A 27,374-nucleotide genomic window follows, 5' to 3' on the forward strand; every position below is an offset into this window, starting at 1 on the left:
ATGTGTGCAGTAACAACACAGTAGTTCTAACTGCCAAGGAAAGGAAATGAAATAAGAAGCTTTTAAGTGCACTTGCTTGTCTGGGCTTTTCCCTTGCTTGGTTTACAACCCATGTGTGACTCTGTAGGTTTTTGCTCTCAGTTCCAGCAAACAGCCATCATTAGAATCTACTTGCCCTCTGATGCAAGAGGTCGAGTCCCAGAAGCCCCAGGCTCTAATTCTTGCTGTCAGCACACACCAAAACTCATCATCCCAATAAGACAAAACTATTGAGCTGAGCAGAAAGCAGAGCTTGTGCTTGCTGCTGGATGGGGAATCAGAGGAGGGCAAGGTAACAAGGGCCTCTCTGAGCAGCAGCGACCCTTAGACAGAGACAGGTTGGGGGAGTCAGGGCAAGCCTAGGGCAGTATAGAAGATTTGTGGCAGGAGTCCAGTGAAGAGCCAAGGACTTGATTGTATCAGAGAGAACATCTGAGGAATCTCTGCAAGCTGAAGACATATAAAGCAAGGTTAACAAAGATCTAGGTGGGAGGACTGCAAGGTGTCTCACAATCTTCCTAACCCTAACATTTTAATTAAACTGGGGGTGGAGGAGAGGTGAGGGAAGTACATATGATGGTGCTCAGGGATTGCTCAAGACTCTGCACTCAGGTAATCATGCTTAATGGTTGTCTGGGGACCTTATATAGTGGTAGGGATCAAACTGTGGTCATTCATATGCAAGGCAAATTTTTTACCCATGTACAATCTCTGTGATCCCAAAATACATTTATTTGTAGAGGCCAAAAGAGAAGCCATTCTTGTAAATTAGACAGAAACCCAATTTGATCTGGTTGTACACAATATGGCCCTCATTTGAATACTCACAGGCCCAGTGAAAGGGTCCCACAAAGGAAGGCTATTTCCTTTTATTCTTTTAGTTTATTTTTGGTTTGAAGGCCACACCCAGTGGCTCCAAAGAATATTCATGGTTTTGTGCTCAGGTTTGTTTCGTGAGAGGACCACATGACACCTGGGATTCAACCTGGGGCCTCCCCAACGCAAAGCACACACTCAACTCACTGAGCTCTTTCTGGCAGTCTAATGTCAATTTATTTTATCTATGCTTTTTTCCTCTCTTACATTCTCTGAGGCCAGATTCCACATAGAGATTAGAAACCCAATCTAGTTACTCTCATACCAAATACTTCAATTCCTCTCCTTTTTATTATAAATAGGAAGTGCCAGGGAAGAAACTGAAGAGGGTTGAGTAATAGGTTTCCAAGGAGCCCTTCTAAGCAGGTAATATAAAGTGGTGTGTTTCTCCAGGAGATGTAGTGAAATACATTTGCTATAACCAGGAACGTTTGTGGAAAGGGTCTATAGAAGATAGCATGACAAACACAGGTCTTCTTTTCAGATCCCAAATTACAGATACCTCAGCAAAGAACAGAATAATCCCTCCTCCTGTCACCTCTGTGACCCAATCATATGGTAGAATATATGACATCAGAGAAAAAAAACCTAGATTTGGGCCTAATTTTTTCAGACTCTGAGAGAACTACAAACTAATAAAAATGAATATCTGGTCCTAAAAACAAGCATTTTCTTTCTCATCTCTACTTTCAGAAATATAGTACGTATTTCTTCAACAACGTGGGGCCTTCATCTGTATCCCCAAATCAGCATTGTTGGGTACAAGAAAGACTAAATATAATGTGTCAATTTACCTACCTTAACCCAACTTCCAGCTACTGGCATCTATGGCTCACAATATAAAGAAAAGACTATAGGTTTACAAAGATAAATTCAAGGCTAAAGAGATAATACAACAAGTAGGATGCTTGCCTTGCATGCAACTGGCTTGGGTTTGATCACTGCATTCCATATAGTCCCTCAAGTTCTTCCAGAAATGATCCCTAAATAGTGCAAGTATAAGACACTTGTGTTCCATGAGGTTGATCCCAATTCAATCCCTGCCACTACACAGGGTCACCCACACACCAGCAAAAGTGACCCCTGAGTATAGTGCCAGGAGTGAGTCCTGAGCACAGTTGAACGTGTCCCTGCATCCCTCAACTCCCCTTCCTCAAAAAAATGGTGGGGGGGTAAAATTTGAATATGCAATAGCAGTCAGGACATAAAACACACAGAAAAAGTTAGATTATTCTTAAGGGCTTCCCTAGATAGTGCTTAAACTGAGGAACAGCCCTTTCCTGAGGAGCTGGTACTCCAACAGGACTAGAGGGCATTGGAGGAAGTGAGCTTTCTGGGTCCAATTTCCTATGGTGATCTGGGAACTGGAGCCAGAATCTCCTACAAGGCAGCTTGCCCTATAGCCCTGGGGCTCAGAAACTTCTGATTGCTTCCAGGTCCTTGCAGAGCTATCAAAGCCAGAAAGAAATGGTTTGAATCCAAAGAGAAGTGGAGAAGAGTGGGAAGGCTGGATGAGACTGAAAAGAGTTAGGGAGGAGGTGGAGGGAGTAGGCAGAATCTGGGCACAAGAAGGGTTGGGGCAAAGGAAGAAGAGCAATTCAAATTAAATGAAAACAGCCCTTGTAGCTATGACCCCCTTCGCAAACTCCTGCTAAGCACAATCCATTCAGGAAGACAAAATCTAGGCATATGGTGCCTGCCTGTTAGGGCATTTGAAGCTTAGGGAATTGGTATTTTCCAGGTGGTTATGCCCAGAAGTACACAAAGACTCTTGATGAGGTCATTTAAAACTGCTTATTAGGTCAAATCAACACCATGTGCAATTACAACTACACTACCTCTCTCTTTCCCCATTACTAGTTCACTTTCTTCAAATCAAAGCAGTTTGAGTAGCAAACTTGCTTAAACATAGGGGATGTATATCACACTAAAAGCAAATGGAGAGTCTGATGGCTAGAAGCAAAATGGAGGACAAAATGTTAGCTGCTAATTCAGAAGATGGGGTATGGGGTCATCTGAAAATCATAAACAATAAACTGCTAGGTTAAGGAAAAAAGCTCAACCCATGTTCCACAGTCCCTGTGCTATTTGGAAATGCTGTTCTCATCTAAAGTGCAGTGGTGATTGTGGAAAGAAGAGGCCCTGCCTTTTAGATCTGCAATATTTTATTTTAAAATGTGAACACCCACTGGCCCCCAAGTGCCTGAGTGAAGCAAGAAAACCATGCTGATGATTTCACTCTTACATCCAGAATAAAATGTGTGTTAAATAGCTGAGTAAAAAGGAATCACACTACCCTTGTTCAAAATAAAAAATAAAAGTTAATTCTATCAATTCTACCTGTTCTACTAATTCTACTCCTTTAATCTATCTCTTAGATTTCTAGAGAGGAAAATTAAGCCAGGTGAGTTGAGAGATTTGCGTGGAAACCAGTAGTCATGGGAACACACCTTCCTTCAGATTAATAGACAGGAAGGAATCAAACAACCATTCTTTTCCTCAGTCTAACTTTTCTATGTTAAAGAAAATGGCAGCTTCCAGTGTGAGATAATTATCCCAAGATTCCACACACAATTCACACCAACTCCTGAAACAGAATAACCTGAGTAGGTAGGTTCACATTTCAGATGTCAAAATCCCACCCAGATCCACTGAATCAGAGATTATAGTGGGAAGGGAAAAATGTAGTTGTCAAACATAAATCAATCCATTAGAGGACTGAATAATTCCTAGGAAAAAAAAAAGAACTTATTTTATAATAATTTTGCCCCTCATCCTTATAAATTTCTATTCTTGTGTATGTCATATGATACCTGATACATTAACACTGAACCCAAAGCTCACAACTTTGAGTAAATTAATTGATGTAAAAATATACAAAAGATGATTAAAAAGGGGTGTAAAATCAGGCTACTTGAGCCCTTCTGTGCTAAATTGTAAACTTTTCATCCTCACTGTTGTAAAGCAACAACCTTGTCCCATGACTACCAAGTATCTCCTGACTATCACTACCAGTGGTAGAAACCACTGACACAATAAAAGTTCGATTCCAGAACTTCCTGATTCCTGCGGGACACTGCAGAGAAAGACACCAGCAAACTTAATCAACTTAATCCCATCAAGGTAAACTGACCAGGTTCACCGATCAGCAGAGAGGAACATGACCTGTTCTGCCTCCTATGTGCCATGCACATCTCCTAGTCCATGAACCCCACCAAAACACATAGTAAAAGTCATGCTACAAGCATATCAATGGGGAAACAACACCAGACAACAACATGCATAGAGAATGAAGATGGCAGGTTTGATGTCCCAGAGAGTACCAACCACATAGTTAAACTCTCAGACAAGGAGTTTTGAGTACTAAAATGGAGAATGATCATAGAACTCAAAGAAAGAATAGATCAAGCTGAAGAGAACATTAAGATAGAAATCAGAAAACTCTAAACTGAAATAACAGGCCTGAAAAACTCAGTAGATGAAATAAAAAACTCAAAGGAAAGCCTCTCCCAACAGAGTAAAATAATAGCAGCTGAGGAAAGAATCAGCGAGCTGGAAGATTAGATGCAGAACAACTCCATACAGCAGAAGAGATTGGAAAAAAGCCTCAAAGTAAATGATCAGACAATGGAAAAATTAATCAAAGAATGGGAACAGATGAAAATAAAAGTCCTTGACAAATTCAACAAAAACAACATAAGAATCAGAGTCCCAGAGACTAAGGAAAAGATTCCCAGGAAGAATCAACAGTCAAATACATTATCACAGAGAAACTCCCAGAGCTAGAGACTGCATGCAACCAAATCCTACATGCCCAAAGAGTACCAGCTAAAAGATAACCGAAAAAAGCACCCCAAGACTCATCCTAGTCACAATAATGAATCCCACAGATATAGAATACTGAAAGCAGAAAGATTAAAAAAAAGGAAAATTACATTCAAAGGAGCATCCTTAAGATTTACAACAGACATATGACAAGAAACCCTCAGGGCCAGAAGACAGTGGTTAGATGTTGTGACAAAACTGAATGAAATGGATGCTTCAGCTAGAATAATGCACTCAACCTGACTCACATTCAGGTTTGAAGGAAAGATACATAGCTTCACAGTTAAACAATAGTTCAGAAACTTTACAGATGCAAAACCAGCCTTAAAAGAAAAGCTGAAAAGTCTACTTTAAGACAAGACAGACAAACAAAGACACCAAACTGATACACAAAGATGATATTAAATCCCATGACAATCATCTCCCTCAAAGTCAGTGGGATAAACACACCAGTTAAGAGACACAGAGTGTGGGGCCCGGAGAGATAGCACAGTGGTGTTTGCCTTGCAAGCAGCCAATCCAGGACCAAAGGTGGTTGGTTCGAATCCCGGTGTCCCATATGGTCCCCCGTGCCTGCCAGGAGCTATTTCTGAGCAGACAGCCAGGAGTAACCCCTGAGCATAGCCGGGTGTGACCCAAAAACCAAAAAAAAAAAAAAAAAAAAAAAAAAAGAGACACAGAGTGGCAAAATGGATCAAAAAACTCAATCCAACCTTCTGCTGCCTACAAGAAACATACCTGAACAGTCAGAACAAACATAGAGTCAAAAATCAAAGGATGGAGTAAAAACATTCAAGCAAACAACTCCCTTAAAAAGCCAGAGTGGCTATATTAATATCAGATGACACAAACTTTAGACATAGAAAAATTGTAAGGAACAAATATGGTCATTTCTTATTAAAGGATATGTACAGCAGGAAGAAATCACTCTCCTAAAAATTTATGTACCCAATGAGGTACCAGCAAAATATTTAATACAATTGTTGACAAACCTGAAAGAACACATCAATAGCAACACAATAATAGTGGGAGATATCAACACTGCCCTGTCACCCCTTGATAGGTCAACCAGGCTGAAACCTAACAAAAATATACTAACTCTGAAAAGAGAAATGGAAGAAAGTGGACTAGTAGATATATATAGGGCACTCCATTCCCAGAAAACTGGATACACATTCTTTTCCAATGCACATGGGTCATTTTCCAGGATAGACTACATGTTGGCCCATAAAACATATCTCCATAAAATAAAGAAGATAGGAAACACCCTTCCCCTTCCTGCTGACCCGAGAACTGCGTAGATGGCATGCACCGGCTGCTAGGTCACCCAGCATGGTTCAGAAACACCCCGCTCCTTCCCACAGAACCCGCAAACCATGCAGACATGTGTGCTGGCTGCTGGGCCACACAGCCAGGTTCAAAAACACCCCACCCCTTCCCACTTGTTGCAAGTCAGCCCCTGAAGAGGTTGACTGATGGAGGGATGGAGGATGAGGCCTTTCTCCTCCAGTTCGGACCACACGTCTGTTACCATGTTCAGTCAGTGGTTCTGAGGTGAATACGGTGGGAAGAAAGCCAACAGGCAGTCAGGCTTCCGAAGAAAACAGCTCTTTATTCCGTGAAGAGGTCAAAGCCAAAAGGCCTAAGAATAGGCCCCAGGAAAAAAGCCTCCTGCCTTCCACAGACCCTTGCTTTTATGCCCCAGAATCAGGTACCACCCAATGGTGGGATCAGGTACCACCGTACGGTGGGAGCAGAATGCCAGGTCACACCCTAGGGTAGAGCACAATCACCAATCAGGGTAGGGTCAGTAACATAATAATCCCATTAAAATGTTTACATACACAACAATTCCCCCATTTGTTTTTAGTAAACAAACAATATTATCTACAATTATTAAAGAAAAAACTAGTCAATAATAAAAGAGCAGCTGCTTGCATACTGGTGCCCTAACGTGGACCTGAACCCTGGACCAAGACAGCATGGTGAGATTCTTGTTCTTGTGTTTGATTTTGGCTCTTTTCAGCTGGAGTGAGCCCAGAACCTTGGGCCATGTGGAGTAACTTTTAAAGATTACCAAGTCCCCTTCTGGGGGCAGAAGGGCCAGTAACGGAGGGGAAGTGAAAGTTTGGATTACCCCCATCCGAGGCTCAGGACTGAGACGTTGCTGCAAAAAGGTCTTTTTCCTAAAACCCTGACCTACTCAGAGATTGATGGAGAGCCCTAATTGGAAAAGGATCAGGAAGAAAAAGCTTCTCTAAAGGCACTGATATGCTGAGTATGACCTTCAGCCTGATCATGGATTTTAACTTTTAAAATTTCGGATTTTCAACTTGGACCACCCTGATCTTTGAACAACCAGACGCACCTGCAGTGGCTGCCTCAGCATCAACAGCAGAAGTGGCAATAGGCGATGGATCACTCTCAGCGAAAAGCACGGGACTGGAGAAACTGTGAGTGCCTGTATGTGTTTGTCTCCTGTCCTGTCTCCTAAACCTCTTGGGAGTGGGCTGAAAAGGGCCCAGAAAATTTGCTCTCCCAAAGGCTCCAGAAGAGCACTTAGCTCCACTTTGCTACGTGATCATGCACTCTTTCTAAGGAAAGAATGCCACTGCAACAAGAAGAAAAAAAAAATCACACTAAGAACTGAGCTGGATCACTGAAGCCCAGCATCTCTCCCTGGACTGTCTTCTCTGCTGCATGCTCAGGTCTATGATTTGATCCTGTGTGAGGCTTCATCCATGGAGGGCTCCCCTTCCTTGGAGGCAAGCTGACCCACCCAGAAAGGGCGGAGCCAGAGGAGCGTGGCCACACACATCATTTAGCCAATGAATACCACCACAACACGTAGAAAAACCCACAATACAAGTGTGACAATGGGGAAACAACGCAGGCCAGCATCAGACATAGAGAATGAAGATGACAATTCTGATGACCCGAAAACAGCTCTTTATTCCATGAAGAAGCCAAAGCCAAAAAACCTAAGAATAGGCCCCAGAAAAAAAGCCTCCCGCCTTCCACAGACCCTTGCTTTTATGCCCCAGAATCAGGTACCACCCAGTGGTGGGAGCAGAATCAGGTACCACCCTAGGGTGGAAGCAGAATGCCAGGTCACACCTAGGGTAGGGCACAATCACCAATCAGGGTAGGGTCAGTAACATAATAATCCCATTAAAATGTTTACATACACAACACTGCTTAACCCGCAAACCGTGCACACATTTATGCATTCATGCGAAGATATTCTAACTTATACCATATAGGTATAGTCAGCTCAGACCTAACAACCAACTTCCTCAGGTAATCCACAGCCCACAAAACACGATAGGAAAACACTAAAGCATCTTGAAATAACCCTGTCATACTTAGACAAGCCACCTGGCTAGGAAAAATAAACTCTAAATCGAATATACCTTCAAGCACCTTTAACACAATCAGTACAGCAGACCTCTTTATGAAATAACCTGAAAACTCAACATTCAGAACCTCCAAACACAAAGAAATATGCCTAAACCAAGGAAGACACTAGCAGCTGGTAAAATGGAGAGAAATCCTATCAAGTTTCCAAGCCCACCAAAACACACAAACGCAATAGATGAGAATCTAAAAGCAACAATGAACCTCATAGCAATGGAAATCAAGGAATTACTAGCCTGCAAGAATAAGAAATCTATAAATGAACAATTCAACCAATTCAAAAAAGAACTTTTACAGAAGATAAAAGAATCCATACAATTGGAACTAAGGGAAATAAAAAACATGGTAGTAGAATTACATAGTTAGAAGAAAGCATAGGGGAACTTGAAGAAAAATTACAAAGCAACAATGACAAAGAAGTCAATAAGAAAATAAAAATAAAAACATTGTAAGAAAGTTAGGTACCCAATGAACAAAGATAAAAGAAATAACCTATGAATTTTAAGAATACTAAAAGGGGAAGAAAAAGGGAAAGGAGAAGAACAAGTAGTGAGGGAATTAATAGCAGAGAATTTTCCCTCTGGAAATCTGTCCTCTGGAAAAAGACACCTATACAAATCCAGGAGGCAAAAAGAGTCCCTAATAAAATAGACCCTAACAGACTAAGACCAAGGCATACAGTAATAATCCCAATGGCAAAAAATAAAGAGAAAAAAATTCTTTAAAGCAAGAAGAGAGAGAAAAACACTTAAATACAAAGAAAGACATAAGAATCAAACCAGGCCTCCCATTTGAAACAATCCAAGCAAGAAAATAGTGGAGTGATGTATTTAAACTACAGAATTAAAGAAACTTCCATCCTAGAGTTTATTATCCGGCAAAATTCTCATTCATACGGAAGGGAGAACTAAAAACACTCTTAGACAAAAAGGAACTCACACTATTCACGCTGACCAAACCAACCCTAAATGAACTACTCAAAGATGTATTACACAATACAAACCCCCGATTGTAACAACAACCACTCTATTCAATACAATAGCACAACCCTCTCTGTCAATAATCTCGTTAAACATCAATATCTAAACTCCCCCATTAAAAGAAACATAGTAGAGGGTTGGATCAGAAAACAGAAACTAGATATCTGCTGCCTGCAAGAAACACACCTAACAGAACAGGATAGACACAGGCTTAGAATAAAAGGATGGAAATCAATTATTCAAGCCAATGGAAAAGAAAGAAAAGCTGGGACAGCCTGCCTTATATCAAACCAAATTGCATTCAATCTCAAAAAAGTGCTTAGAAACCAAGAGGGTCATGACTTACTGATCAGGAGAACATTAAACCAAGAAGTACTAACAGTAATCAATATTTATGTGCCAACTGTAGAGCCAGCAAAATATAGAAGACATTTGCTCACAAATCTAGAGATACATATGAAAGGAAATGTAATAGTAGTATGATATTTCAATACTTCACTATCCTCACTAGATAGATCTACCAGGGAGAAAACTAGTAAAGACATAAGAGCCCTAAATGAGAAATTAGAGGAAATAGGACTAATGGACCTATACAGGGCTCTCCACCCCAAGAAAGCAGAATAAACATTCTTATCAAGTACAAATGGAACCTTCTCTAGAATAGACCATGTCTTAGGATATAAATCTAACTTGCACAAAGTTATAAATATAAGAATTATTAGAAGCACCCCATCAGATCATTATCCAACAGAGATCAAGATGACTGTAAAAAGAAACTTTGGAGAAAATCCAACACCTGGAGATTAAACAACATGCTGATCAACAATAGCTGAATCAAAGAGGAACTCAAGTAAGAAATAAAAAGATTCATTGAGACAAATGACAAATTGTCAAAATCTATGGGACACAGCAAAAACAGTAATTAGGGGAAACTCATAGCAATACAGGCAGGAAAGAGAAAAATGTCAGGAAGGAGGAAAATGACAAAATCAACAGTCTACAAGGGCACCTTAAGGATCTGGAAAAACAGCAACAAAGGAACCCAAACACAGTCAGAAGAAGAGAAAAAATAAAAACCAGAGCAGAAATAACATAGAGACAAAGAAAATACAAAAAAATTAATGAGACCAGGAGTTGGTTTTTTGAAAGAATAAACAAGATAGACAAACTACTGACAAGACTCTCCAAAATGGGGGGGGGAGGGAAAACATCCAAATAAATATGATCATGAATGAAAGGGGAGGTATTACAACAGAACCTCAAGAAATCAAAGACAATATGAGGGAGTATTATGAACAACTACTCAGTTAAGCTACAGAACTCTGAAGAAACCGACATATTTCTGGAAAAATATCACCTTCCAAGACTCGATAAGGAGGACACAGAAAGCCTAAACAGGCCAATCACATCTGAGGAAATTGAATCAGTAATTAAGAAACTCCCCAAGAACAAAAGTCCAAGTTGAGATGGTTTCACAGGTGAATCCTATCAAACATTCCGAGAGAATTACAACTGATCCTCAGGCTCTTCCAAGATATTGAAAAGACAGGAATCCTTCTAATTCCGTCAATGAGGAGAATATCACACTCATTCCCAAAGAGGGCAAAGACCCCACCAAGAAAGAAAACTACAGATCAATCTCACTAATGAACATAGATGTAAAAATCCTCAACAAAATCTTAGCAAACCAAATCCAACAATACAGCAAAAAGATTTTACACTCTGACGAAGTGGATTTCATCCCAGGGATGCGAGGATGATTCGACATATGCAAATCAATCAACATCATACACCACATCAACAATAAGAAAGACAAAAGCCGCATGATTATATCAATCAACACAGAGAAGGCATTTGAGAAAATTCAACACTCTTTCTTACTGAAAACACTCAGCAAAATGGGGTTGAAAGGATCCTTCCTCAAGATAGTTACAGCTATCTATAAAAAGTAATAGCATCAAACCTAAATAAATGGGACTACATCAAACTAAAAAGTTTCTGCATGGTGAAAGAAGCACTGGCTAAAACTAAAAGACAGCTAACAGAATGAAAAAAATGTTCACACTCTACATCAGATAAAGGGTTGATAACTAGGATATACAAAGCACTCAGAAAGATTAGCACCACAAAACCTAATAAAACCATAGAAATGGGGAGAAGAAATAAACACTTTCCAAGAAAGACCAACAGATGACCAAGAGATACATGAAAACATGTTCACCATCACTCATCATTTAGGAAATCCAAATCAAGGCAAAAATGAGGCACCACCTTACACCATTGAGGATGGCACACATCAAAAATAACAGGTCCAATCTCTGTTGGATGTGGTAAGAAAGGAACTCTCATCCACTGCTGGTGGGAATGCTGCCTGGTCCAACCCTTATGGAAAACATTATGGAGAGTGCTTAGTAAACTCAGAATTGAGCTGCCTTATGACCCAGCAATCGCACTCCTGGGTATCTATACCCAAAATGGAAAGATATTCATCCCAAAGTATGTATGCACCCATTATTTTTGGCAGCAATCAGCACAATAACCAAGAATTGGAATCATCTTCAATGCCCAACAACAGATGAGTGGATCATGAAGATGTGGTATTTATGCACAATGGAATACTACATAGCAGTTAGAAATGATACAATCACAGATTTTGCAGCAACATGGATGGACCTAGAAAATATTATTTTAAACGAAGTAAGCTAGAAGAAGGATAAATACAGAACGATAGCACTTCTTTGAGGTATTTAGAATTCTGTCTATCTGTGGGATTCGTCATTGTGAGTAGGATGTGTCTTGGGGTGTTTTTTCTGGGGTCTCTTTTAGTTGGTACTCTTCAGGCATGCAGGATTTGATCACATGTATTCATTAGCTCTGGTAGTTTTCTCTTTAATGATGTTCTTGACCATTGATTCTTCCTGGAGACTTTCTTCTGGGTCTCTGGGACTCCAATGATTCTTAAGTTCTTTCTGTTGAGCTTATCATAGACTTCTATTTTCAATTGTTCCCATTCTTTGAGTAATTTTTCCATTGTTTGATCATTTGCTTTAAGGCTTTTTTCCAATTTCTTCTGCTGTATGGAATTGTTATTCATCTTATCTTCCAGTGTACTAGTTCTATCCTCAGTTGCTGTTAACCCGTGGGAAAGCTCAACCATATTTTTCTTCAATTCATCTACTGAGGTTTTCAGACCTGTTATTTGACCTGAAATTTCAGTTTGGAGTTTTCTGATTTCTATCTTTATATTCTCTTGATTCTTATTAGTGTTCTCTTCTATACTTTCTTTGAGTTCTTTGAACATCTTCCATATTGCAACTCTAAACTCCTTATCTGAGAGACTAGTTGGCTGGACATGTTCAAGTCATCAGAGTTGCCATCGTCATTCTGGCACTGGCCTGCGTTGTTTCCCCATTGTCACACTTGTATTGTGGGCTTTTCTACGTGTTGTGGTTGTATTCATTGGCTAAATGATGTGCAGGGCCGGGAAGCGGAGCAGCTGTGCTCCTCTGGTTCCACCCTTTCTGGGCTTGTAAACTCACCTCCAGAGAAGGCTCCAGGGAAGGTGAGCCGTCCGCAGATGAGCCACACACAGGATGAAATCAGGCCGAAAATGGAGCACAGCACAGAAGACAGGCAGATAGGGGTGCTGGCATCTGAGTTCCAGCAGAGTTCAGCGGCTTCCCCTTTCTGGGCTTGTAAAGTCAGCCATTTCTTACTCACTCACTTGCTCGCTGGGTAGCTTCAGAATCCGGTTTTTTGGGGGTTCGCTTCCCAGGGCTCTGAGGAGAGCTTCAAGGATTCAGAAAAGACAGAGAAGCACAGGACAGGGCTCCCTTGAGGTCCTCAGTTTCCTCAGAAGAAGCATAGCAGGGCGGAGACTCCTCAGGTAGAGCAATCAGCACTCCACCTGGCAGTCCCCACAGTCAGCCATTTCTTACTCACTCACTCGCTTGCTGGGTAGCTTCAGAATGCAGGTTTTTTGGCTGTTTGCTTCCCAGGGCTCTGAGGAGAGCTTCAAGAATTCAGAAAAGACAGAGAAGCACAGGACAGGGCTCCCTTGAGGTCCTCAGGTTCCTCAGAAGAAGCACAGCAGGGCGGAGACTACGCAGGTGAAGCAATCAGCACTTCACCTGGCAGTCCCCACAGTCAGCCATTTCTTACTCCCCAACTTGTTTTTTAAACTTAAAAAAACAAGTTTAAACTTCAAAAATTAAGATGAGTTGGGGATGGAAGGATAGCATAGTGGTAGGGCATTTGCCTTGCATGTGGCTAATCCAGGACAGACAGTGGTTTGATCCCCAGGGGTCCTTTATGGTTCCCCAAGCCAGGAGTGATTTCTGAGCACATAGCCAGGAGTAACCCCAGAGCATCACCAGGTGTGGCCCAAAAACCAAAAACCAAAAATCAAAAAAAAAAAAAAATTAAGATGAGCAGACATATATATTCTTGTATCCCTAGCATCTATCGGAAAAGAGAATTAAATTACCGTGTTTATTCAAGTATAACACGCAGAATTTTCCACCAAAAAAAAAAAAAAGAAAGAAATCACAGTTTGGGTGCGTGTTATAAACTAGGGCTGGGGTGGGGTGGCAGTGCCGGCAGATCCAATGAGGACACAAGCGAATTCTGAATTCGCACTGCGCCTTTTCTGGGCTGCAGCCCCGCACTGTACGCGAGGGCAAAGGAAAAAAAAGACCTCAAGAAACCTGGCCTATCGTGACATCCTGGTTAAAACCTCATGGGAAGACATACCAAAAGAAATGATCAAGAGTTTTTGGAAGACAGGCATCAGCAATGAAATGGTCAGCACAGAAGACGACCTGCTGTGGAGTTCAGACTCAGAAGAAAGCGAAGAAACTGGAGAAACAGATGTTCCTGCCAACTGGGACACTGATGAAAAGTTAACTCGAGAAGAATGGGAACAACTTTTTAGTGTATCTGATGATGAATCTGACTTTGAAGCATTTTAAATAAATGTGGTCACTGGTAATTTTATTTTGGTATTGTGTTTATACCAGTTTATGTTGTCAATAAATGATTTTTATCATGGCCGCACGTGTTCAATGTTTTTTGTCAATTACAAAGCTTGGTGTGAAACAAAATTTTATATCGATTTTTAATCGAAAATTGGGGGTGTGCGTTATACATGGGTGCACGTTATACTAGAATAAATACAGTACCAGCCCTGGAGAAGAAAGAAAAGAAACAGGATGGTCAGAAACTTTTCCCTCACTTCAAGGAGTTACTCTGCTGTTTCATATTCTGCTTAAGGACAGAAGCTGCTAAGCCAGGTTAGGCTATCACTTGCTAGTCATGAGACAGTAGGCCATTGCTGACCCTCTAGAAAACCAAGAAGAAATTGGACCTCCCTTATAATTCCACAGCTTCCTTGCTTGGAACCATCAATCCCTACTCCTCCAGCTCTGCCTTACACAGGGCAGTTCTCCAAGCCCGCAAGGAATCATGGAATTTCCTGGCATCAAAATGAGATTGAAGAGAGCCATTCTATCAGTTCACTGCCTCCTTGTCTCTCTGTCTTTCCTTTTGCTCCATTAGCCCAGCTACTAATGGTTCCCCTCTTAGTTCTTTTGGATTTGCTTTTTTAGCCTTGGTTGGTCTTCCACCAGGTTGTCACCACCTTAGTTAAGTATTACTAGAAATGTCACTCTTTAAAGAAGCTATGCTAACCCAACCTAACAATCCTACCTATCCCAAGCCATTGTCACCTACTTGGTTTTATTTTCTTTGGAGCACACAAATTGACAATATGTTCTTAGGCAGTGCCTTATTTCTGACTTGAATCTGAGTTTCAGAAGGACAGAGACCTCATCAACTTGTTTGCCCTTTTAGACTCAGCATCTGTAATTCTTCTTCGCACACATATATGCTCAATGAAAAGTAAATCATAAACAATCTGGTATGAACAAATAAACAAAAACAATCTGGTATGAATCTGATGAAAATATGGTTAAAGTATTATAATGTATTTGTCCCATAGCTGTCATTTCTTTCTTTTCTTTTCTTTTTTTTTTTTCTTTTCTTTTTCTTTTTTTTTTTTTTTTTTTTTGGTTCTTGGGCCACACTCAGTGATGCTCGGGGGTTACTCCTGGCTCTGCACTCAGGAATCGCTCCTGGCTTGGGGGACAATATGGGACACCGGGGATCGAACTGAGGTCCATACTGGATCAGTCACATGCAAGGCAAACACCCCACAGCTGCGCTATCACTCTAGCCCCCATAGCTGTCATTTTTCCCCTTCAGCCTTTCCCAGTGGGACCAGGGGTAGCTATATTGGATGGCAGAGCCAGAAAGTGGAATAAGAAAGTCTAAGACATTTTTTTTAAATTAGCTGTTCCAAACATAAAGCCCATCTAAAATAAGTTGAAGAGAACCATTGAAGTCAAACAGAAGAAGAAAAAATTCTATTTGAATGTGAGCAAGGTAATCTTGCCAAACTAATTATGCCCTATGCCATGTAATTGTGAACTGTTGAAAGACAAATAGTGAAGCAAAGCATATTTATAAACACATAGAGAGGTAAGATTGAGGTGTTAATTTTTAAGCAACTATCATAAATCTGGTTCCAGGATATTATTCCATTAAATTATTATTATTATACTAAGAGTTTTAAGAATGATGATGAATTCCTTTCATGTATTTCTCAATATCTAGGAAATCAAGTTTACTGTCAATTCTTTCAGACACTTAAAAAATTTGAGGCCCTATAAAAATGGTAGGTAGTAATTAATTATACTAACATCAAGAGAACTACACATTAGTAATTTTAAAAAATACAACCATATCTTATACACATCATATTACTCAACTAAGAAATATACATGTAGAATTCCTCATACAGTAAATTAAAAAGAAGGCACAAATAAAATCAAACAAAATAAGAAAGGCCAAACTTACTAAATGAGACAATGGAACTATCAATAGTGTCCTAATAGTACCTAGGTGTTTATTTAGCTCTTTTTTTTTTTTCAGAACTAAAACGGAATGAAAGCATTTTTCCTCCAGCTCAGAAAAGTGTGGCAAATATTAAATACTAAAGATCAATAAGTAACAGCTCCCATTTTAGCAGAAGATGACAAGAACATAATCTAAAGTATTGCTAGGTACTCTGGCTATTGCTATATTTAAAAATGATTCCAGGGGCCGGTGAGGTGGTGCTAGAAATAAGGTGTCTGCCTTGCAAGTGCAAACCAAGGAAAGATCGTGACCGTGGTTCAATCCTCCAGCGTCCCATATGGTCCCCCCAAGCCAGGGGCAATTTCTGAGCACTTAGCCAGGAGTAACCCCTGAGCATCAAATGGGTGTGGCCCGAAAAACCAAAATAAATAAATAAATAAAAATAAAAATAAAAAAATAAATAAAAATGATTCCAGATTCTTAAACACTGTGTATTATATACCCTCTATAAACTGATTTTCCATCATCTAATGTCCAAGTTATACACATATATTTATAAAGAACATACAACTTGACTCAAATAGTAGTCTGCCTCAAAAACAAGCTGAGGGAAGAGAGTTTACTCAATGATATGCAAGCAATATTTAAATACGATGGAATCCTAATAAATAGCATGCAAAAATTAAAAGCTCTTCGAGATGATGAATATTGTATACATTTTAGTGTATGTGTAAATATTTATTATTTACATGAAAAACTACTAAAATGGTGTGAAATCCTTTATATTACAATGAAGATTCACACATTACAAATCAGAGGTAGAATACTTATTATCTTAATATATGTTTGTAAAATAGGGGTCTGGAAAAGAATCACTGATCAGCACATCCTTTGATTTCTTGTCATTCCTGTCAACAAGGAAGGCAATGGCAAGTATGGTGTAAAGTTATTTTGGGACAGCTCCAATTACTCCTGTGATTTGTCTATTCTTGTTGAGGATAGAGTTGACCTACAAGACTGTCATTCCTGTCCATTTTACTTCCAGAGCCCTAAAGGAAAATTGGATTAAAAACAGGCAGCAAGTCCCTATACCCAAGTGAAGCATAAGCCCCCCTTAGTCACATATGAAACAAAGTGCTGGAGTACAAGTAACCCCTAGTAAGTCACATGTAAATCAAAGCACTGGAGTCCTAGGAGAATCAGGCCAAGCAATTGGCATCCATTCAAGCCAGTACATCACTCAGTATACCCCAACCCTTTCCATCCCTCATTCCCTGCTGACAGTAGATTATGCCACGAATCTCCTTCCACAGCTCAATAGAAAACAGTACCCACACCTAGCCTAGAAAACCATTTAGACCAGGGTATATTATTTCTACAATCTAAAAAGGAAAAATGGGGGCTGGTGCGATAGCGCAGTGGTACGGCATTTGCCTTGCAGGTGGCTGACCCATGACGGACCTATCACTGGCATCCCATATGATGGTTCTATCACTGGCATCCCATATGGTCCCTTCAAGCCAGGAACAATTTCTGAGCGCATAGCTGGGAGTAAACCACTGAGTGTCACCAGGTGTGGCCCAAAAACAAACAAAAAAAACTAAAAAGAAATAAAAGGGGGATAATTAATGGCTATGATATTAAGATGGCCAAACTTAGTTTTTAAATGTATGGGACTACTGTTTTTAAAAATAAAAGCTGCTTTTATTATCACCACAGCTTTTTTTCTTTAAAAAAATTTCCCCCCCACCTAAAAAATTTTTTTGTTTGTAATCATACAACTACAATTATATTTGTAATCACAGTGTTAAAGATAATTTATATAAAAAAAAAAGAGTGCAAGTGGGGCGGGGAGGGGAGGAAGGAAACTTGGGACATTGGTGGTGGGAATGTTGCACTGGTGATGGGGGGTGTCCTCTTATATGACTGAACCCCAACCACAATCATGTTTGTAACCAAGGTGTTTAAATAAAAAATATTATTAAAAAAATAAATAAAAATTAAAAAAAAAGAAAAAAATTTTTGTGGCCAATATCAAATGGCCTTAGGTAACTTAAGCTTATTATTTTAAAAATACAGAGTTAAGCTCATTTAAAATCACTAAATATCTTAAAAAGTTACAAACATATATCCTACCTGCTCAGGCATGCAAACTTGAAAAGAATTTTATAGAATAGCCTGCAGTCAACAAATTCTCATTTTGACAGACTGATGTCAGGAAGGAGTTACAGAAAATAAGGTTCTCTCTGTGAAAAACATGCTGCCTTTGGTTCCTGCAGATCAGAACTTGGATAAGCTACAAACATACCCTGAGTTGACAGCATCTCTCATAAAATTCTAAAAACTCCAAATAAATATGGCTACTCACAATAATATACAAATGAGAATACTTTAGGAACAATCCTTCCTTAACAATAAATCTAAGTCCAGACATCTCTTCAAAGGAATCAACAAAGCCCCCATGTTAAGGCAAATTCTATATATCCAAGAATATATCATATATTCTATTATCCAAGACAATTATATGATGCATATAACCAAATGTATATAATTATCCTGGTATAAGCTTTCACATTATCTTCATAAATATAGGCTAAAATATCAATCTAAATGACTTTCTCAGCCTTTTTCAAGGATGAAAAGGTAAGCCAGCTTTTATAAAGTATACACAAATAGTCAAGATCAAAAGCAAATGCACTGGTCAGTTCTTTTCTACTCATAAGTTTTACTAAGAATGTGTGCGATTTTCAGAGAAAACACTAAAGTGAGAGCTGTTCAGAAGCGTGGAAATTAACTGGTGACAGGAATTTTCTTGACTAACAAGAGAATAACTAACATGATGAATTTATTTATTTATTTGGGTTTTAGGACCATATCCAGTGGCGCTCAGGGGTTATTCCTGGCTCTACACTGAGAAATTACTTCTAGCAGGCTTAGGGTACCATATGGGATGAAGGGATCAAACCTGGGTTGTCTATACAAGTCAAATGCTTTACTCACTGTGCTCTTGCTCCAGACTTAAGTTTGTTTGTTTATTTATTTATTTATTTTGGTTTTGGGGCCATACCCAGCAGTGGCACTCAGGAGTTACCCCTGGCTCTGTACTCAGAAATTGTTCCTGGCAGGCTCAGTAGACCATAAGGGATGCCAGGAATCAAACCCAGGCCAGTCATGGGTCAGCCACATGCAATGCAAACACCCTACAGCTGTGCTATCACTCAGGCCCTCTGAGTTTATTTTTTGAGGAGTTTATTTTTTTGCATTATTAGTCACGTATATTTGTTGTTAACAATTAAGATTTTTCAAGTAGAAACATAACCAAGTAAAATTGCGATTACTTAACCAAATAAAAACACTTTAGCTGAATGAAATTTCTGTTACTCAATAAATGCTAACATTAATTAGTAAATTTTAGGTCTAAATAATATATAGGGTAATGAATAAATAATATCTTAAAAAATAATAGCAAGACAAGTGACTCCCTTCCCACTCACACTTCCTCATCCCCTGTAATTAGCCACCTGCTTTGAACTGCTTTTCTGGCATTGGTGATGGATTTTCACTGATCCAATCATAGTCACTCTGACATAGTCACTTTAGTCACCCTTGTGACCAATGGTGAGAACGGATGAGACAGATGGTCAGAATTAGGATAGCAGCCTGTGGCCTTGAGACCAAGTTGTGTCACTCTGCCCAGAGCACTGACCTTGAGCTCATTAGCATTTTGTTCTCATTATCTAAGCTGATCAGCCACTGATCAGTCCTTACCTATCTATCATTCTGGGGACACATTGTGTTTGAAGCCACAACAACAATATAAGTTTCTCATTTTCAAGAAATTAAATTAGGTCCGTGATATCTAAATGGTGCAGTCTAGGCATAAACTGTCCCTCAAAGCAGCAATGAGTTGTTCAGACACGAACAACTGTGGTCCTTCCACTTTAATCCAATGGAAGCTCTGACAGTGTGGGAAAGCAAATAGTCAAAGAATTTCCAAAGCATGTTCCCCAAGTCATAACAGACAACATACCTGGCCATGCCCAGACTTGGAAAGTTGGCAGGGACAATGAGTACATCCAGTCTGGAGAAGGGGTGTGTTCCCAGGACAGAGTGTGCTGATGAGAGACAGAGAGGGATGAACTGTAAAAGGGTCTCTTGGCAGGCATCCTTGAGGTTCAGTGGGGCAAAGAGCCGATAGGGGATGATCTCTTCGGTGGCAGCAGAAGCATTCTGGAAGCGACAAGGGTACTCACTGTGACCACAAATGTCTGCACACCTGCAACAACACAAAATAAACAGATATGCTAAATTTATTCTTCTTGACACCAGAGGTGAATTCTCTCACAATCAGCTACAATTCCAAGAGATAGCAAAATGGGCCCATAAACCAGTTCATTTGGGTTCTTGGCTTTATTTTATGTGGCAGTGAAAAGTAAAAGAAAAAAATAATTACTTATTGACTAGTACCTTTAAGCTAAGAGAAAATTGGAAGATCTTGTTTAGAATAATAGATTAAATATACAACCCCTCGCCCTGACATGCACATGTACCCAAAAAAAATTTTTTTCTGCCCTCAGAAATGTGCCTTTACATAACAAGATGGAAAAAAAATCTTTTCCAAATCTGAGATGATTCATAACTTAAAAAGGAAAGGACAGTAAATCCAAATTATAGATCCTATTCTGGAATTTCTCAGAGTAAAAGATGTGGATTCAGGTAGGACAATAAACCAAATGACAGTATAGGTTTCAGCTTTTTTTTTTTTAGAATTTAAACCATATTTATTTTAATGAATGGATAAATCTTTATATATGTACATATATATATACACAGAAGAAATCAATCATGGTATAGTGATCCAGTAAGTATCTTCATGACACTATTAGTACAATTTCTAAAAATTATGCTACAACTTTATTTTAAAAAATATAATTTAAAAAATTTAAATAAACCTGAAAACACAGCTACATCATTTTGGGGCCTATATTATTTTTTTTAAATATCTTTATTCAAACACCTTGATTACAAATATGGTTGTAGTTGGGTTTCAGGTTTCAGCTTTTTAAGAGGACACAATCAATCTTACTAAAAAGTAATGTTGTCATTCATTGCAACAGACATCAAAAGTTTTGCTGTTAATAAATAAAGATGAACTTTTGATAACTTTCATATTTACCGATTCAATTCCCCTACAAATTTAACTGAATTAGTCTTTATATTTTTACTAATAAAATTAAGTTAATAGCCCAGTATTGCTGGTGAGTTATAGGCTAAACTTACTTGACAATGCTGGGAAAGGGTGAAAGTACATGCCACAAGAAGGATGGCTTCATGACCTCAATCATACTAGGCATATGCTTCACCACTTTGAGCCACCTCCTCAATCCCTTAAGCCACTTTTGAAAGAAACAGATCAGAGCACGGACCAAACCAGCTGACCACTGTCAGTTAATCCATCAAAGGGGGAGCTAAATATAATTTCAGAGTCTGGCTCATAATCCTCAAGAGAACTTTCTACCCAAAGAAACCTACATCAAAGAAAACTTTAACAAATGCAATGTAATGTCCCTCTAATTTTACTTCATTTATTTTTCCCTATCTCACCTACCTCTTTCATTTTAATTTTTAAGTTATAATTCTAACTAAAGTGCCACCAAATTTTTAGTAAATAATGAAAGTCATGAAAAGTCAGCATGTACTTATTTAGCTAGAGAACAACATAATTTCTAATTTCTGGTGTCCTTGACCCATCTTAGATAATGCTGTGAATTTTGGACTCATTACTAGCATAATATGAAGAACAGTTTCTAGTAGGAGGATGTCTACCACCACTAAGGGTAGGAAATGGGTGGAGATCCATGGAATCTTATTCCCTAATAAGATAATAGAAAAATATAATTATTTACATCGAAATCTAGTTTATGTCCCTGGATTGATAACTTGTGTTTTTGAAGAAAGTAAGTAAAAGAGTCTATGGGTACACATTTAACTGAATAGACTGCATACAATATTTACTTTATGACAATACTATGTTTGTGCATCAATTCAAAATCAGAAGCAGTTAAAAACAAACCAAAACATTTACTGGGCTGCATTAATATGGTTCACTGTGCAGAGTACAAACCTACCTTACATATGGAAGTCCTGTATTTAATCTCAGAACCACAGAGCACCCACCCCTCACTGTCACACCACATACTACCTGCCCCAGCACCTCTGGGTGTGGCATTCACAGTGAAAGTAAAAGCATTGTTGAACTGACCTCCACAGTATCAGTTCTTAATTTACATAGATACATAATGTGCCATGGTAATTTGTAATTTACAGAAAAGTTTTCAGATGACAGAGAACTTGTTAAGTATAGAAGTAACTTCAGTTGAGAACCCAAGTCTCACTGATCCATTATCCAACTACAGCTTGCCACCTACTGACACCAGAGAAACAAATCCTGAACTGGAGGCAGAACCCTGACTTACAGGCAAGGTCCATGTAGCCCGCACATAAACTGACCTGCATCATATGAATAATGGGCTGACACCACAGCTCCCTAAATTACATCCTGTCATTTGGTGAGAATAGGCATAGAAGGATGAGAGAAACCCCAGTATTATCCCTAAGCATCTTCCAGGGAGTCTTAATATAAAGACTCACCCCAACACAGAAAGAACACAGAAAAGCAATGGGGAAAACAATAAACCCCACCATGCTCAGTGAGTAAATCCCGAGAAAATGTCTTTAATGACACCATGATGAAGATAATTCTTTGAGAAGTTCAAAGAAATGGTAGCACTGTAGTCAGCAAAGCAGAAGTATAAAAATAGAAATGAAAAAAAAAAAACTACTACAATCAGAAATAACATAAATGAAGAAATGGTAGGTTATATAAAAATGTCAATAGACAGACCATATGTGGAATTATCTGATCTGCCTGAGTGACCAGACTTGGCCCATACACAGGTCAGAGGCCATGCACTGGGTCAAGATTCCTGAACAAGTGAGCAAATAGGAGTCAATTCTTTATAATGCCTCAAGACAATCTTTCACCCAAATAAACCTCCCCTGAGAGCTCCCTAACAGTGGGGAAGACTGACAGTGATGTAGAAAAGATAGAGCTTGAGACTACAAAAGAAATAACGGCAAAGCAGTGAAAAAAAAAATACACGTGTGGGTGAGAATCTGCAGTCCTGTAGCCCCATCGGTAGTAAGTCCTTATATTGTAAATAAAGTTGTAAATAAAGTCCTTTATATTGTAAATAAAGTTCAGAGTGAAAATGCTAAGGATGTTCAATGAGCTCATAGAAACAATGGAACATGCTGCAAATAAAATTTAAGAGAATAAGAGCAGAAATGAGAAAAATACAAACAAAATTTCAGAACTGAAAAATGTGGCAGGAAAGATAAAAATTTCATTGGAAAACCTCAGGAACAGAGAAACAGCTACTTAGGACTAAATCACTGATCTCAAAGATGAAGTTCAGAAAAACTCCAGAAAACACAGACTTCAGGCTCAAAAAGTTTTTTTTTTAATTTTTTATTTAAACACCTTGATTACATACATGATTGTGTTTGGGTTTCAGTCTCAAAAAGGTTTTAAGAGACAGCAAAGGTCATTTCTTGATGATCAAGGGATATGTACAACACAACGACCAAATACTCCTAAACACTTAATACAACTAATACACCTAATGAGTGACTAATAAAATACTTAACACAATTGTTAACGGACTTGAAGGAAGACATTGATAGCAACATAATACAAGTAGGAAGATTTCAACATTGCTCTATCACCATGCAATAGATCAACTAGACTAAAGCTCAGTAAGAAAATACTTGTTTAAGAGGAAGAAATGGAAGAGAGAAGCTTTTAGTGTGTATTTACATACCGATATTGAGAAATATAAACATACATATATATCCCCATCAAATCAAATACATATTCTTCTCTGGTGCACATGGGACATTCTTCAAAATAGAACACATTCACGGACATAAAACTAACTCCACACCGTCACAGAAATTATACCAACTACCTCCTCAGATCGTGAAGCAATGAAAATAGATAATGATCACAAAAAGAAAAGTGAAAACAACACAACCTGGAAACTAAATGGCTCATTACGGAACTACCAGTGGGTCAGAGAGGATATCAAAAAGAAAATCAAAAGATTCCTTGAAACATATTGGGGCTGGTGAGGTGGCGCTAGAGGTAAGTGTCTGCCTTGCAAGCGCTAGCCAAGGAAAGATCGCGACCGCGGTTCGATCCCCCGGCGTCCCATATGGTACCCCCAAGCCAGGGGCAATTTCTGAGCACTTAGCCAGGAGTAACCCCTGAGCATCAAACGGGTGTGGCCCGAAATACCAAAAAAAAAAAAAAAAGATTCCTTGAAACATACAAGAATGAAGATTTGAGCTACCAGAGCTTGTGAGAGATAGTAAAAGTATTGTTAAGAGAAAAAGTTCATATCTATACAACTTTTCATTAGGAAGGATCCAAATAAACAACTTGACTGCAGAGCATACAAAACTAGAAAATAAACAACAAAAGAACCACAAAGCAGGTAGGAGGAAGAAAATAATAAAACACAGAGAAGAAATTAATCAACTGGAATCAAATAAATAAATAAATAAAACAACAATCCAACGAATCAATGAAACCAAGTATTAGTTCTTCAAAAAAATAAAGTATGCCATAGAGGCAGGCTAAATGTGGGAGGGAAGGTTGGATAACTGGGGAAATTGTTGACAGAAAATGAACACTGGTGATGGGATGGGTGTTGGAACACTGTATGACTGAAACTCAACTACCAACAATTTTTAAATTTTGTATCTCACAGTGAATTAATAAAAGAAAAAAAAGTAAACAGAAGCTCCAATTAGGAGAATAACAAATTCAGGAGAAAATCAGGAGCTCCAAGATGAGAAGGTGAAAACTGATGGAAAGGAAAGCCCATAAGATTTATAGCATTATCTGGTTTGTTTGGGGTTTTTTTGGTGGTGGTTTTTAGGTCACACCCAGCAGTGCTCAGGGGTTACTCCTGGCTCCACGCTCAGAAATTGTCCACGCTCAGAAATTGCTCCTGGCAGGCACGGGGGACCTTATGGGATGCCGAGACTCGAAATAAAGACCTTCTGCATGAAAGGCAAATGCCTTACCTCCATGCTATCTCTCCAGCCCCAGCATTATCTGTTAAATGAAACTCCTGCAAGCTTGATGAGGACAAGGAGATAGAGTACAAAAATTAAACAAAAAAAATAACACCAGACCAAGAATACTCTACCCTGCAGATTACCTTTCAGATTTGAAGAAATAATATAAAGATTTAAAGTGCCCTCAAATTTGAACAGGCGACATCTTAGAGAATTCACAGCCTTAAAACCAGTTTTGCAAGATAAGTTAAAAGAGCTCTAAAGGACAGGACAATTTCTCACTACTACCATTTTCATGATCATTGTTAATATAGTTATTTCTCTAATTGCACTCACCACTCTTTGTGGCAAGTTTCAAGGGGTGTATGTTTTATGACTGAAACCCAACTAAATATGTTTGTAATCATAGTGCTTAAAGGTATTCTTTAAAAAATGATTCTTCTCATTAAAAAATGAAAAGAACATTACTCTCATTGAACAATGAAAAGAACATTACTCAGCTTATCTCTGGTAATGTTCTTTCTTTGACTTAACACACAGAAATTGCCCCCTAGGAAAAATAAAATAAAATAAAAGACAGGACAAACTTCCCAACGTGTGGCACTCACTAATAGAGCAAATGCTTGCCCTATACTGGATAAAGAAAGGTATCTTTACTAGATTTACTAGATTAAGAAAGATATGTTTTATCCTAGCTTCCTAAGGTATTCTATACATTTCCAATAATAAATTTGCAACATTTTTATATTGATTAAAATCACTTAGCAATAAATCAGCACAAGTTGACTTTAATGATCTATTTTGTTAATTTCATTTGCCATTCCTCCCCCCGCCCTTTTAGCAAGTATTGCAAAAATAGTTGTTAAATGTCTATCAAGGGAACAGGCTGGGGTGCAGGAGGTAATCTGGGAATACTGGTACAGAAGAACACTTGTGGTAGAATTGGTGTTGGAACCTGCATTCCTGGAGCAACTTTATTAAGAACAAATTTGTACATTGCAATGCTCAAAAAAAATTAAACAAAAAATTCATATACTAAAAAAAGAAGTATCTATATACTCTGGTTTCTCTTCAGATCGTATAAATCTTTCGCCTTTTACTAAAGATTTCCGTGGAGAGGAACAATTCTGAGTTCTTATTAATTTTTTTGGGCCTTGCATTTGCAGGGCTATTAAAAAAAAAGTATCTTCAATTGAGGTTTAATTTAAAATTTTACCAATCGAAGTACAGTGTTGCAAAAAGTCATTCCATTGTCTTAACAAGAAATACTTCTTTGAAAAAATCTAAGTCATTCAATCAATAACTTGATAAACTAAAATATCTAAATATATCAAAAACTTAATTTGTTCAAGAAAAATAGCCAAGTGAAATTATCTCTAGACATGAAAAGTTCTAGGCAATGCAACACAGGATATTTCAATTTTGTGAATAAGCATCACTTTCATAATCTATGTTCACGTAAAAGACAGGACTTTAAGGCAATAAAGAAATGGGATTAAGATTCACAATGGGATCAGGAATGTGACTTAGCATGAGTTCAATCTCCAACATTACAAATCCCCCATCCTAAATTCTAAAATAACTCCCCAAACAAAAGAAAACATAGGTTTTGAGCGGAGGTTAAGAAAACCTAAGATTCAGCAACTATTCTCAGACTAAAATCTAAAATAACACAGCATTAGAGACCCACCAACTCCTATGTCTCTTCCTCCTTTCCTGTGTTGTAAACTGTAGGGTTTTATGCACAAAGTATTCAAGCACCACACACTCCACCAAAGTGCATTCTCAACCCAACCTACCCCATAATCCCTCCATGGTAAGATCACTTCTATAGAAGAGTTCCCAAGTTCTATTATCTCTGGCCATTTGTTTTTCTCTCATTTTTTCTTTATAGCCCACATATAAGACAGATCATCATTATATATCTGTCCCTCTTCATCTTCATAACTTCATTCAGCATAATTCTCTCCAGACCAACCACATAGTAAAAATAATTTCATAATTTCCTCTTTTCTTATAACTGAGTAGCATTCCATTGTCCATATCACTTTCCCAAAAGGTTGGACATGCTACCAGCAGTGAATGAGTGTTACTGTCTCCCCACACCCATATATCAACAATGCTATTTTTGTTCTTTTTAATGTGTGTATACATTATTATTGAGATGTCACTGTT

The 27,374-nt window shown here is 38.6% G+C and overlaps 1 protein-coding gene and 1 non-coding gene across 2 annotated transcripts in view; one reads left to right on the forward strand and one right to left on the reverse strand.

The window, feature by feature from the left end:
* AOPEP (aminopeptidase O (putative)) overlaps positions 1-27,374 on the reverse strand; it is a 363,790-nt gene that overhangs the window by 248,660 nt on the left and 87,756 nt on the right. The window contains exon 4 of the mRNA XM_049772315.1: positions 20,083-20,328. Coding sequence (XP_049628272.1) covers positions 20,083-20,328 — 246 coding nt within the window. The remainder of the gene's footprint in view (positions 1-20,082; positions 20,329-27,374) is intronic.
* On the forward strand, positions 26,255-26,368 carry LOC126008226 (U5 spliceosomal RNA). The gene has a single exon (XR_007495569.1). It is a non-coding gene; the product is annotated as a U5 spliceosomal RNA (small nuclear RNA).

This window comes from Suncus etruscus, chromosome 4 (genome assembly GCF_024139225.1).
Source record: "Suncus etruscus isolate mSunEtr1 chromosome 4, mSunEtr1.pri.cur, whole genome shotgun sequence".
Taxonomy (NCBI): domain Eukaryota; kingdom Metazoa; phylum Chordata; class Mammalia; order Eulipotyphla; family Soricidae; genus Suncus; species Suncus etruscus.